General features: G+C 39.6%; 1 protein-coding gene across 1 annotated transcript in view; it reads right to left on the reverse strand.

The window, feature by feature from the left end:
* Positions 1-1,154: 1,154 nt before the first annotated feature.
* The window catches only part of DCX (doublecortin), a 125,011-nt gene continuing 111,140 nt past the window's right edge, over positions 1,155-15,025 (reverse strand). Inside the window, exon 8 of the mRNA XM_052673262.1 lies at positions 1,155-12,839. Coding sequence (XP_052529222.1) covers positions 12,783-12,839 — 57 coding nt within the window. The 3' untranslated portion in view covers positions 1,155-12,782. The remainder of the gene's footprint in view (positions 12,840-15,025) is intronic.

Here is a 15,025-nt window from a genome sequence, read left to right on the forward strand (position 1 = left end):
ACAAACACTAACTCTTATGGTTTTTTACTGATCTCATCTAATAAGCAGCTCCTCCAAAAGACAATGGAGTGTTTTGTTGGTATGCAAAAAGACAGAAGCAGAGTATTTTTTCCAGTACTTGTTCTGCCTTTCTGTTAACATTTGCTTCAGTTTCAATTCATGCACATTCAAATAAAGGCTGTTTTTCTTCTACTTGTTTTATTCTGGGAACTTTTTTTAGTGTGGTCTTTCACTGCAAACAGTGCTGTACTGTATGTGCTTTTTCTGTTCGGGCATGCCAAGATAATGACAAATGGGTGCCAGTAACTAGCCGTGTGGAGAGATATATTGGTAGCCCCAGTGCTGTCTGCTGCTTGGCATAGGGTCTCCTCTGGATCCAGACGGCAAAGAGCACAGCCCTCTTTGGACTGAAATGTGGTGACCACAGAAAAAGAAAGAATAAAGGGCTCCATCTGAGCGAGTCTCTTTGAGAAGAATTGGAGCTCTTTCGTCGCTGCCTGTTTTACAGCACGAATGAACAGAGGTGACTCAACCACCTTTACTTTTAATTCTGCAGGTGTCAAGTTGATAAAACACAAAGTGATTTGCACTATATAAGTAAATGTGGAGGTCTAAGCCTTATTTTTCAGGCTTACAAAGAAAAATGCCATTGTCTTCACTGTGGTTCTGATGAGGTAGCTGTGAAAACAGAACTTGAGACATTTTTTAAGCTTGTGTAGAAATACAGAACAAACACAGCATCTCAAATCTTACAAAGCCTCCCAAAGCGAACCGGGGACCAAAAATCCCATGCTGCTGAAACCTTGTTGCTAAGGAAGAGGTCAGGCTAAGGGCCAGATCCTGCTGGTTTGAATCCACAGTTTTGACTGAAGTGCTGCACATAAGGAAGAAGTTGCCCTTGGCTTCTGCAGATCTCCTACACTGGGTCCCTTGAGTGAGAAGGATGGGTCCTTTACAGCTCAAGGCTGTTTCAGACAGACAGATGTGGGTCATAATTAATTTAAGACAGTCACATTTCGTTGGTCTTTTTTCTGCATTTGTGCAAGTACAACTGGGATTCATTTGGGAAAGTCGACAAAGAAAACCGAACAAGTACCCCTGTAATTTGTAAGACATAGTGAACACACGCTATGCAAATAAAAGCATCAGAAAGGTTTTGTCGGCCTAAATATTGAAACCAAATTTTATTTCTTGAAAATGACATTACACACATCTTGCAAATGTACATTTAGATGAGAAAACAATGAGTAACAAATATTGAGAGCAAAGCTAGAAAGTGGACAGGTTCTCTGCTGCATGGCATTGCATTACAAGAATACTCAGACCTGGGATGGTTCTTACAAGTGTAAAAACAGTTCACAACACCTCACAAAAATGGATTTTTTTTTCTAGAAAGTCAAATCTTCTAACAAAAGGAAATTCTGCTAAGGGAGAAGAGGGGAATAAATGCATGGATCAAGGTAGACTTTGTGGTTTTGAGGCAGGGTTTTGCGGGGGATTTTTAAGTCCATTTCTTAAAAAATCCATCTTTATCTGTGACCCCCTGTCTTTTTCTAGCCTTTATTTCCTGTCCTCATCTGCCAACAGAACCACGGCTATACAATAATAGGCCCTGTGTACTCAACCCAGAGCTTGGGAGTGTGGAGAAGGAGCTGCCTGCAGAACCCATAACAACATAATTCCTATATATCATCCACTATCTCCCCTCTGCTGTGTATCCAGGAAAATCAAAAAGTGCGTGCAAACTCTGCAAATCAGGGGCCGTGGGAGGACTAGTCCCATGTCAAACAACCAGGTGTGGAAGCCACGGCCAGTAGCCCACGTGCCACATGCCTCAGCTGCGATGGATCATCAAGATCTCATTGTTCACCCGTGGTGCAAACTTCCAAGGATTAACTTGTTCCCCAGTTCAAGCAGAGGCAACAGGTGATTGTTCTCCATCTGTTTTATCTTGAAAGAGTCTAACCAAAGTGCCAAGGCAGAGCGCAGTGAGAAGTTCCCCAAGAGAATCTGTTGAGAACTGCTTTTCAAACCTCATTGTATATCACTTTATTTATGCCCAAATCTGTACTTGACAACCACGAGAGAGACAAAGATAGAATAGAGAGAGAGGGGGAGAATCTTTCCAGGAGGAAAGGAAAAGCTAATTAAGTGAAGTACAAGACCATGCATTTACTCTCAAAAGCTTGTTCACAAGCAAGCTAACATTTCTAACACTACAACCACTCATCTACATCTGTTTGCTAAGTAATCGAGTTCTACCTACAACTAGGGAGCAGAAGGGTTTTTTCTTTTCTTCCCCCTCCCTTTAAAACGTCAATAAAAATGTTTTCTGTACAAGTTGAATGGCACAAAAGGTGGTCAAAATGCTAAATAACTCACCACAAATGGAGAATGCAAAATTAGTTCAAAACATGCATGGACTGTGTACAGGTAAGCAAGGAATCATTGGCATAAAGCTGCAATATATTACAAGATGATACATTTGAGATCTTTTGGCATAACCTCTGCTTGTTCCATCCCTTTAAGAGAACTTCACATTAAAATCTGGAGTAAAGGGAACTCAAGTTATATACCCAAGCAGAAAGTTAACTATGGGCAACACTGTTTGAAGAGGAAAGCATTTCCTCTCCCCTTCCACGTACTCCCCCAAAGTACAAAAGTCAACATAATGCTATGTGTAGCATTGCTGCAGGCTTGCCAAAAAGAAAGTTTAGATACATCTGTTTTAGGAGAACAAATGCATCATTTAAATTAATAGCTCTTTGTACAATGACATTAAATACCTTACTATTTAAATGAAATATGAAAATGAAATTTACCAATCCAAGAAAACAGTAACTCAACCCTTACCACCCATGTGTCCTCCAAGGTTATGTACACAGAGTTTAAAGTATACCAGCTAAACTTTAAACCCAGCTGCCCCTCCAACCCCCACCCACTGAATGGCAATAGAAAATACACTGTGGTCTCTCAGTCATACTATATTGCAGCTTTGTTATTAATGATGAAATCATACAAACTCGATGAATGACCTAAGACAGTAATCCGTGATCAGGTTCCAGTTCAGCTGCATCTCCCTCCCTCCAAACCACCTGTGGGCAGACTGGCAGCTCACAGAGAGCTGCAGAGTGCAGGGCTATGAGTGAAGGCAGGTCACGCTCTTCACAGAAGACTGGCATGAAGAACGCTGGCTTATTTGATGAGAGCCACTTACCTTAGCTTGCAATTGTATTTGTGATTAAGAAAATAGGCAAAGGCTAGTAACAGCAAAGTCAACAAGCTGATACTCCTGTCCTGTGCTTCTAGACTAGATGGTGTCATAGAATACAGAATATCAAGGAGGGGCGTTTGTACAGGGAATAGATTCATCTACATTGGCTTCTTTCTAGAAGACCCTGGATGTCTTCTAAATTGATCATCACAGCTGTACTAGTACTGCCACGGTGGTGAAACTGCTTGGATCACATGTAATTTAAATAAGAAGCAAACTAACAACAATTTTACATGTCAGAATTCAGCATGTAATTATAACTCACAGGCTTTCTTGTTCTTACATTCAATACTTCTGCTTCACCTTATCTCTAAACACCAATTAACAGTGCAATTAGTTCCCTAGACATTCTTCTTAAGGAGACACATTGTTAGATATCACACTAAATCTGGAAAAAGCTCTTCTGATATAAAGAATGAAAAAAAAAAAGAGAAAAAAAAAGCTGTTCTGCAACCCATCAGTGACTCTGGTCAGCACGACAGGGAGACAGAACATCACTCCATTCCAACTGCCACCTGCAAAGAGAAGAGTACTAAAGAGTACCATCTATACCTGCTGTGCAGAGGGTGGAAGCTGCTGGAGAAAAGCAGCCATGTTGGAATTTCCCAAAATGAAACAAAAACACAAAAACACTGAATAGGGATTTCATAGGGATTCTCTGAAGGTAAAATTCTTCAGTTCTAGAACTGGGCCTGGAACCCAGCTAGGGCTCCATTTGGCTCATTACAGACATTTCTTCAGTATGATTCTACACATGGGTTCCTCAGAAAACTGGGGATTCGGAATAAAGATTTGGTTTGGGTCCACCCTTTCCAAGTGCCACCAACATGTTTCACCCTGACTTCATGTATCAGGCAAATCACTTTGCTCTGCAGCCTCCTCACTGCTCAAATGTGACTCACATTAATATAACTTTCTTATATATAACTTAGGCATGTGTTAATTGCAAGTAGAGATGGAAGAACCAGCTTGAATAAAATCAAAAGCAGCCATGAGCTTAGGTAAGTCACCTAAAACAGAACGGAACCTTCCTTTTATGTTCAGAGACATTTGGTAATACTTTTCTCTAAAAACTGACCCAACCATAAGCCTCTATTCTGCTTGGCACTAGATGGGATTAGGGTAGAAAAATACCAAAATAAATAGAAATGCTATTTTCTATAAGCCTGTTGGGCTTAGGGCATGTCTTGGTGGACTGAGGTGAGAAGGCAAGGTAGACTCTCTAGGACCAGAAAATGTAGAAGAGACCTTGATTTGCTATGCTGCTTGTTTCATTTTCGATCTTAAATGTTTTAAGATAATTAAACATGTGACATTATTTTAGCTTTATCATCAATTACAATAAAATTATAGAAAATATCTCCTATACATAACTTTCCATTAGAGGTTTATAAAAGAGATCACTTTCTAGCTGGGATAAATGTGATTTTTTCTGCAAAGTCTGCAGTTGTCAGCCAGGAAACTGAATCTGCACTTACCTAATGCATCACACAGTAATTACTAACAGTAATGAATCTCTGACATAGGAGACCAACCTTGGACCAAATGGATTCAATACCCATAATTACAGAGGAGCTTCTGCCTGTTTTAAACAATGAAGAATTAGGAGCTTTGGGTTTTGCTTGTGTTACACTGAGTGTCAGAGAATCTACAGAAACCAAGAGCTGCAATCCTTATGAAAAAAAAAAATTGAAAGTCTGAGAACAAGCAGCAAAAAAACGTATTCAAATAAATCGCCTCTTCTGCCTTTTAGCATTAAATTCACCAGTATTGTAAATCCACTGAATTTAAAAGAAAGATTATCATGAGAAAATCAGTGTTAAACACGGATCCTCTTGTTCACCATGGCCTTTCTACTGATTTATTGAATGCAACAGCTTTCGCATGTGTGGCTAGGGATTTCATGGACAAGATCATCATCAGCCCTTCTGCCTGCACAGCAATTCACGGTAACCTCTTCCAGAAGCCTGTCTGGACTTATCACCTTGGTGCAGCAGGGTTGATAGTTCTTCCAGTTTGCTGCACTCCACGGGAAGGGCCAGGAGGTTCTGAGTTGCCCTCATTATCCTTTCATACATGTCTTGCAATTCCCCAGTGTGCCAGACCTGCACTTTCCTGAGCCAGTGCATGCTGATGAAATTCTATTTCTGATCTAAAGGAAGGAATAAAAATAAAACCAAACTGTAGCTTGATGCTGTCATTCAGCGAAGAGCTGGATTTTCCCTTCACCCTTTTAGAGTTGACACAGACATCCATATGCCAGCAGGAGAGCAAAACAGGGGCAGACAAAGAATTTCAAACCAAGTTCTTCAGCCTGAGGCCAAGCGTGACCTTATTTCTGCCAGTGGGAGCGGGACACATGCTGTTGTGGCAGATAGCCTGCATCCTAGCTTAGATACCTGCAGGGGCAATAGCACTCTCAACATGCAGCCAGAAACCCCTGCTGCTTTTCCATCCAGACCCAAGCTGTAGATCCACAGCTTGCACTACCCCTTTTATTTCTCCTTGGAGTTTCTTGGCACTCATCTTTCTTTGTTCCCACACATCAGTGCTGTTGATGTTTTCAGTGCACTGCCTCATGCTCTCCCTTCCATACGATTTTCTGTGATGTTCACGCTCATTTCATCACTCGTAAAGATCTTGCAACAAATGCCCCCTACCATTCCTCTTGGAAACAAGTCTCTTTTCTTTGTTTACTGCGACAATAGCCATCATGGCATCTTTCTCCAGCACTGCAGCTTTTTTTTTTCAGTCAACAGACTCTAATTGCTGCAAAGATTTGTTAATTCCCTTTGGGAATCCTCCTGCTTCAATTGTTTGAGTGGCAAACTGTCAGACCTAGGCAAGCTCTAAACTGGCCAGTGAGTTACAGTTCACTGAGTGATAGAGCAAGAGCCAGAATAAGTTTGTTAAGCAATGAAGATTGAAAGGCAATTCTTTCCCATGAACACTTTCTGAACAAGCAAGCTTTCAACAACAGACCCACTGTTTTCTTGGTAGAAGGCCTCTGAAATCATTAGACTTACTCATTATTTAAAAATACATGGCCTCATTTTCAGACGGTAACCTGCGTTGCCCCCTGACACATACGTGTACAGGTAACAAAAAGAGGGGCAGTTGGGGACTGTGTTCAGGCCAGATGTGGCAGCTCCAGATGAGAGAACTTGGTTGTTGGATGTGGCCTTGTGCTTAGAGGCACTGCTGGCTCCCCAATTGGTTTGGGGGAACTAGAAGTGGTGTGTCTGTTTTTCACCATTACTAAAATAATTAAACATTTTTACATCTTGGTTTTTGGAGACTCCTGAAAAGTCAGGAGTTCCTGACTTGTCTAAGAGAGTGCACCATAATCTGCTTTTATAGGGCTTTCAAACTTCAGTAATAATGAATAAATCTTAAGAGCTAGCTCTTCTATAGCTCTGTATATCAGCTGATCTCAAAGCAGTTTATGGATAGAGATGAGTGCTATGGTCAGCTCTTTATGCACTGGGACAGTGTGGCACAGGGAGAACTGATCGGCTCACAGTTACACTAAAGACCAGTAGCTCTGAATTCCCACTGTTACGTTCACTAGGTTTGGTTCTCGTTTGCTCAGAAATTCACCTACTGGATGAACATTGGTGTCAGTGTTTCTGACCTTCTTTAAACAGTGTCCTGATGAAGGGATAGTGGTCTGTGACCCTAAAGCTCTGCATCTTCCCTTGAGGTAGTACTCCTACTCTGCCCTACAATTAGGAATCTGTTAGAGCAGCTATGCAATGACATTGCTGGAAAAAAAGCCTTTCCATCCCTCCACTTACTGTCTCTGAGCATCTCCCAAACAATAGGGATAGTAACTTTTTTTTTTTTTTTGGTCAGCTTAGTCCCAGACCCGTGAACATCAAACAACTCAAACCTTTCCAGAGGGAAAAAAAAAAATAACAACAGCAAAATAACACAGGGGTGGATGGACATGTCAATTCAGGCTTTAAACTGGAGGCACCTAGGAGAGATACCAGATCTCAAGTCGAGGCAAAGAGGGAGGGTGAAGAATACCTGAATAACAGGGTTGATAGCTGACGCAGCAAGACCCAGCCCAGCCAATCTATTAATATTTAGTGGCTGCACTGTAAGACATAGAACTCAGTTTAACATTTCTTGAGATACTGCAGAGAGGCCTGCTCAGGTTCATAGGAATGGGACAAAGGCATCAGCCAGAAGATGTCTGTGATCCTGGAGACAGTCACTTTCTAGAGCTGACTGCATAAAAGCAAGATGGGCTGATCATCTCAAGAGGCTCAAGAGCTAATCTGTCCTGCCCACTTTTGTCAAGGCCATTTAATCTAGGCCTTGTTGGATACGTGTAGTCCTGCTACTGAAGCCCAACGCATGTTGGAAGGCACTTTAAGACTTAACCTGCTTTGCCTCAATAAACCAAAGTGGTGATGATTCAGCTGGATCTCCTCTAGAATCTTGTATAACATGCTAATCCTGTTGGCTGAGCTACATCGTACTTTATCTACCTTAGCAGAAAAAGATATTTATTCTGTGCCATCCATTTGCTTCTACAACCAACATCACCAGTCCCAAATACCATTCTAATTTGCTTCTGTCAGTAACCAGAAAAATAATTTTGAGCCTAAATTACTATTACAGAAAATGTGTTGTTCTGTCTTGGTTGTGATCAGCACCTTCTGTGTGGTAAATACACCTCTATATAGCTTTTCTTTTGTGTACTGTCTTAGCTTGTGGAGAACTTTCTCGACTAACTTTGTACCTCTTTTACTTGGCTATCTTTTCCTCCTTTATCTAAAAACAATTGTTACTTTAGTGTAGCCAAAGATATCTCTCCAATTGCCTTCAATGGATGTGGGGTGCCACCGAGGTCATAGCAAAATACACATGCTTTTACTATGATAAAAAAGGCTCATACTTGCAAAATCCACAGCATACCCCTGCAGAGAAGGTGGAACTTCCAGGGATAGCTGTCACTGGAATGGTGCTTTATTTCAGGGAGTCAGCTTGGTATTACAGAGCAATTTCAAAAGGTTTTCTTTGCGTTTCCAATAAGATCAGCAGTCAGTGCAAAGACATGGAAAAGGAAACACAAGGCAGCCTAGAAAATATCAGTATCCACATCAATAAGTGGGAACTAACAAATTTATACCAGTATTTCCTATTAGAAATGCTTGGGTGTAACACTGTTTTGCTGTTAGCCAAAATTATGAGTCCTGTCTCTTTATTTTATTTTAAAGAGCACTATTCAGGGAAATGAGAGAAGTAACAGCTAGACTATGTGTGATTCTTTGCAAGCATATATGTATGCTAGCTAAATGAGAAAGAGAGATGTGGAAGTTCTTTTCTAAGCAGAATTATTCTTCTGTTGCATATGAAAATAGGCTTTTCAGATTCTGATAATACTGTAAATAATATGCAGATGTGGGAAACACAGACAACAGAAGACAAAAGCTAATTCCATCTCCTGATGCAAAGTGGACCAAGGTAGAATTTCATTACCAAACTCTTTCAAAATTACTTCAAGGGGTAGAGTACTGGTTGGCTATCTAGTGGGTGGAAATAAACTAATTCCAAATCTGACATCAGATGGAGATTTAAATCAAAAGGTTCAGAATATAAATGCTTTACAAGTGACAAAACTCCCAAGGCTCAAGAACTTTGCTGCACTGCCCTGATATTCTACAGTTGAGACTGCCGTGGAAAGGTATGAAGACTAAACACGTTGGTCTTTCTATGGCTGAAGGATATTGCTCTAATTCCTTACTAATGATTATATGTGGAAATAGTTTTTTTATATAATTTAATACTCAAATTTGCTAAAATATACTTGGTACTAAATAAATAAAGGTGGATTTCAAAGAAACAAAGCTCTGTACCAGATTAAGAATCTCTCAAATTTGCTTTTAAATACTGAATTGTTTTAAATCAATATAGTGTTAATGATTCAATTAGTTTCTGAAAACACTAAAGGCAGCCTCATGGGGGAAATCAGATAGGGTTTTTACAGCAGAATTAATATGGCAAATCCTCACATCCTGTAGTGCTTTTTTTATGTGCCTGCAAATGTAAAAAATATATAAAACGTAAACTCTGGAGTGTATAACAGAATTGCAGTCACTTGCTCCAGGATCTCATAAGGTCTGGAATTACTACAGCACAGTGAAACTAATTCCTAACTCATTCTAATTCAGGAAAGCTTTTTGTCCAAACCCAGACTTACATCTCATGAAAAATCAACGTAAAGCACGTGTGAAAATATAAGCATACTTCTTTGCTGAATCAAGGCTGTTCCTCTATTTAAATGATACCTGTGCATTAATTCTCTTTGTAATCAAATCTATGTTAGGCATCCTACAAAGCCAAAAATACCTAGTGTTGAACGTACAGTACATCCACATGCATTTCTGTACAAGACCTCATGCAGTAATAGCATTAATGCAGACTTAACAATATGTTACAGCTGAAATGCTCACTGACTTCTACTGCCTAAGCAGTTCTACCTAGAAAACTGCTTTTTAAAACTTTGATTTGGACCTCATACCCTGTTTTCTTTGTGGCTTTTGCAGGTTCGAATGGCTATTCTTCCCACTGAAGATTTTTTCTTCTTCTTTTAGGCCTTTTCAGGTTCCCTTGGTACTGCCCTGAAGAAATTACTGGGCTCAGCCTCACCCAAGGATGATCCTAGTGCAAAAAAAAACTCCTAAGGAAGTACTTGCAGGATGAGGTTTCAGGTATATCACTAAGTACAGCACAGGAGGAAGGCCTAACTGATTTATTAGCATACTCTACAAGGAAGATCATATTTAAATAACCACTACTGTGGCAGGAAGGAAAGGAATCACCTCTCAACAACAACCTTCACCACCATCCATCCAAAGGTTTATTTGACCTTTGGCATCCTGCTTTGTCTTATACAAACTGAATTTGTGGGTACTGGATGGAAGCATATCTCTGACTCCTTTAACATCATCAGCAACTCTAGCACTTCAGTCTGCTTATGGGCATCACAGAATTAGGTATTCCTGGTGAAAAAGTGGTGAGAGTCTGAGGCTGAATTGCAAGAGAACCTAGATCTAATTTTATGGCTGGTCTCCTTGGTCTCCTTCAGATTTACATCAACAGAACAGAGAAGAGGGTAAAAGCAAGCCAAATATATCTCGCTAGAGCTTTTACTAAGATAAATGTTCTAATTAACAATATTGTTGGCATCACCATGGCCTTTGCTATCCTGATGCTTAAGAAAGCCCTGTTTTCTCAAGACTAGTCTCTACAGTAGCACCTAGTGGATTAAACAGCCAAAAATTAGCATCCACAGCCAAATCTGCACCCGGAACAGTTCAGTACCTTCTGTTAGAGGATCTGAAAGCACTTTACAAATGCTAACCAACATTTGGATTCACAACCCCCAGTGAGGTAGAACAGTGTTATCCACACAGGGATGGGTAGACCTATTGAGGCACAGTGTTACTAGCAGGCCTGCTCCCCTTCAGACACTAAATCAGTGCCAAAAGACTGAATGAAGGTTTCCTGACTACACCTATGCTTCATCCACAGTACTTTCCCCTATACTTCACAGCTTCAACATGAGCCTCTAGCCTTCTGAACTGAAACCAGGTTTCTATATACAATAGGTGAAATGTTCATTTAGCAGTCACATAGTCAGCAAATTACTCAATTAAATGAAGTTATTTGTGGGCACAAATGATTTCTTTCACAAAACTCTGTGTAAAAGATCATGCACTAAGACTACAGGGTGCAAAATTGGTGCATAATTCTGACCCCTTGGCAATTCCCAATTCTGTCCTCTCTCAGATGCATCTTCTTAAAGTTGCATTATATGTATCATCACATGAACCTCTAAAGACATAGCCTGCACAGATTGTTTCGTATCAGCAATGCAAGCAAACAAAACATGGAGTGGCTTTCTGAACAACCCAGCATTCATATAGCATCAAACATCACATTATAATTCATTCTAATCACAAGGGGTTGCAAGAGAATAAGGAATAGGTGTATATGTTGAAACAAAGGCAAATAGAGCAAGAAAGAAATATTTGATTGCACAGATTTCCTTTAGGTAAAGTTCCGTAATAATCAGTTTCATCAAAAGCTTGTTCCATGAGAAAGAGAGGCAATGCCAGCTAGCCTATCACAAAATTTCGGCGTAGTAAAAGCCACCAGCCCTGCGTGAGTAGATGAACTTTGCATTCCATAGGAGTCATTGCTGATTAATAAAAGCAAAACGTTTCTCTAAATACAATAAGTTTGTTTTTGTCAGATAGAAGAGTTTCTTAAAATATGGGTTTTCAAACACACAAAGTTTCATTTGTTATAGAAGTAGAGAATCTGGCCATAGTTATGAATACAGAAGTGTAAAAAAACAAATACATATCTTAAACATTACAAAAACTATCAAAACATTCAATATTTTGAACTGACTTTTTTTTTCCCCTACAAGTGTCTGTTCTGGCAGTGATGACAAGATTTCTAAACTGATTCGTTGTTATTACTGTTCTGCAGTTGGTGGGGTTTTTTTTGTTCATTTTTCTGAATGTGTTTTTTTAAACAAAACAAAATTACCAGCTTTTATAAAAAAGAAGGAGCTTGAATCTTTACTCCAAAACACAGATACAAGGTTTTCCTTTATAAAAAGTGTATTGATTTTTTGCTATAAAAAGTGACCTGTAGGATGTCAGACCTGAAAACAAATTCTCACAGTGTTTTCAGTGTTGGCTGTTCACAAGGCATTACTTTTAAAAACAGAGATAGAGAGATACCATAGGGTGGTTGTAAAAGTTTGTTACCAGCTAGCAGTGTTCCTGGACCATATGTGAATCTGTTCAACTCTAGACAACTCAACTGACTTACATTATTTTGCTTAATTATTTAACAACTCCCAATATTTGAATATCTGAAAAATCACTATTGCACTAACCTTACTTAGCATCTCATGTTATCATTCCTAATCTTGTCCAAGCTTCTGCTGACATATTAAGCATCAAACTAATAAGTCATTTCCCTTCCTGCCCTGTAACAACAAAAACAGTACTAGTTAGTATGCAAGTGCTAAAATCAGGGCTGCAGATGAGGAACAAGCAAGAGTTGGCAGTTTGGAGGTAAAGAGTAGTCAGAATTTGTCAGCAACAGATTGATTCACACACTTCTGGGGGAGCTTTCCATTGCTGTCATAGGAAAATTACATATTTGCAGAAGAAGAAATAATAGAAGAATATGGGAAGTGCACAGGATCAGTGGCATAATGGCCCAAAATTGCTGGCAATGTCCATTTTGCATCCCTAAAACTCTGCTTAAAAGAATGGTATCCCTCTATCTCTATAGACTGGTAGGTGTTGATTTGTGGTAGAGAGGAGAAATCACAGAAAAAAAATGACATATAACTGTGTGTCCTTTGTCTGATTTGAAAGCACCAGTCACCTATCTGCTTAGTTTGGCAGAAGTACTCTACTGTATCTTAAACATAGCTTGCAGTACGGACTATTAACGTCATGTCGCTTTACATGGAATCTCCAAGGGAATCAGAGTCATCCAAAGACAGAGGCAGATACAAGTCCTGTAGGAAGAAAGAAAAAAATGTTAACTCACACAATCAGTTTTCACCTTTGGTCGTGCAAAAGGAGACAGTTGGATGGGTCCAGTTCTGTGCACTTCATAGGGATGGGGTGGAATTCTCATGCACTGGTTACTGGATGGTTGCCTGGTTACTTTGAGGCTAAAATAAGGTCCATTGCAGAGTGGAGCAATGTGCACCTTGGTACCAAAAGAAAGATGACTGTTCGGTGACAAGTTTGAGAAGAAATTTTTTATCACTTCTGGATCAGTGCATCCATTGCAGAACATGCATGAAAGAGCAGAAACTTTCCTTAAAGAGATCTTTCTAAACTTAAGTCTAATGAGTATTACCTTTATTTGACAGCTACCCTTAGGACAGATCTCTAGGAAAATCACCTCCCGTGATGTATACTTTATTTTAAGCCATTTTTGATCATTCAGAAAGCTGTTCAGAAGTTAAAAACATAATGCCTAGTTCATTTTTTGGATAAAATACTGAATACAAAGCCTTCCCAGGGCCTCTTTCTGAGTAACCATTTTATTTTGCTTCTTTGAAGTCCTGCATGGATCTAGGTATACAAACCGTCTTAAGGACTAAAGCTCTCTTTGGGCTTTTATGAACTCTGACCCCCACATGGAATAACTGAGCAACATGAAGCAAAGCACAAATACACAGAAAGGGAGTTCACAAGCATCTTGACAGAAGAGGAGGGGAAAAAAAAGAGAAGTGATTTCATTTTAAGTGGGAAATTGCTCCTGGGAGGAAAACAACAATGCATGAATGATCAGGAAACCTAAAATGCTACATTCACATTTTCTGATTGGCTTGAATTAGTGAGAAGTTTATAGCTGCCTTTAGCAGTCACCTTCTATTACGAATGTTCTAGGGCCTTCACTGGGAAAGTCATAAGTCAGCTAACTGAAAACATACATAAAACATAGCAGAAGGTGAGATTTACTTGTCTTCACCAGAAAACCAATCCTCAGCTCCAAAGCCCTACATGAGACAGTGTTTGGAAGGTATTTTAGGTCCTTGGCTGCTGAAGCAACGAATGCAGTTTATAGCATTAATTTCATAGAAACACACACAAGCAACTGCCGAGAGCAGACTATGGGCCAGATCCTGTTCTCAAATAAAAGCTAAGAATACATTTGGAACCACTGTGCTACACTGGTGCATTTCCTTAGACTTTAAACTGAGCGACTGAGGCCAGAGTGAAGTCCTGAGAAAAACACTGATTTCATCTGATTTAGCTATACCTCTGTTAAAGGACATGAAAACAAAGATGAATGACTACAGGATTTTCATATCTTGGAAATATTTTAAAGATCTGATTTTTGAGAAGCCAAATTCCACCCCAGGCTTCCCCAGTACCATTCAGTCCCATCTCCGATGTGGTTCAAAGTCTTACATACCAGAGTTATAATCCAAAGCTCATTGGACTTTCAGGAATACTTCACAGAGACTTTGCTACACTTTCTTCCACCAACTAACAACAGCTACCACTCTTCTCTTTGAGATAAACCATAATCTACCAGCAAAATCAGTTCCACTTGTGCAATCAAGTCCACAGGAGATGAATGTGGCTAGCTAGCTGACTGCAAAACCTCACCATCATTAGAATTGTTTAATGAGGCTTCCAGTCTTCCACAATTTCAAGAGAATGCTTTCAATATCATACTTGGGCTGAGGTACATTCTGATTACTAAAGCAGAAATCCCACTGACCTTCACTCATACTTAAATTTACAAGCAAATTCCACTTTTTATATCAAGCAAAAACTGTTCAAGGAAGAGAACAGCAACGCTATAGCTATTAGAGAAATGAGAAAGCCCACAGAAATGGTAAAGTGGATTCAGTATAATAATAACAGAACCATGAAAAGCTGTGCTACTTCTATACAGTTCAAATAAATCAATACATGAATAAACTATGAGACATCACAAAATTACTCATCTCTACTAGGATGCCAGGCTATATGTTAGACGCTCTGGATGTCACCAGGAAAAGTTACTGTATCAGAATACAATTACTACACTGGGAATAGAAAAACCACATTTCCTGCAAAACAGAACATTGCCTTAAATCATTTTAAAAATCCCTGAGAAGCTGCATTAAGGTGATGTCTTGGAGCTTCAGTTACGTTTGCATTTCTCTGCTGTTTAATGGACTAGACTTGCCAACAC

Source organism: Tympanuchus pallidicinctus, unplaced genomic scaffold (assembly GCF_026119805.1).
Source record: "Tympanuchus pallidicinctus isolate F22 unplaced genomic scaffold, pur_lepc_1.0 scaffold13, whole genome shotgun sequence".
NCBI lineage: Eukaryota > Metazoa > Chordata > Aves > Galliformes > Phasianidae > Tympanuchus > Tympanuchus pallidicinctus.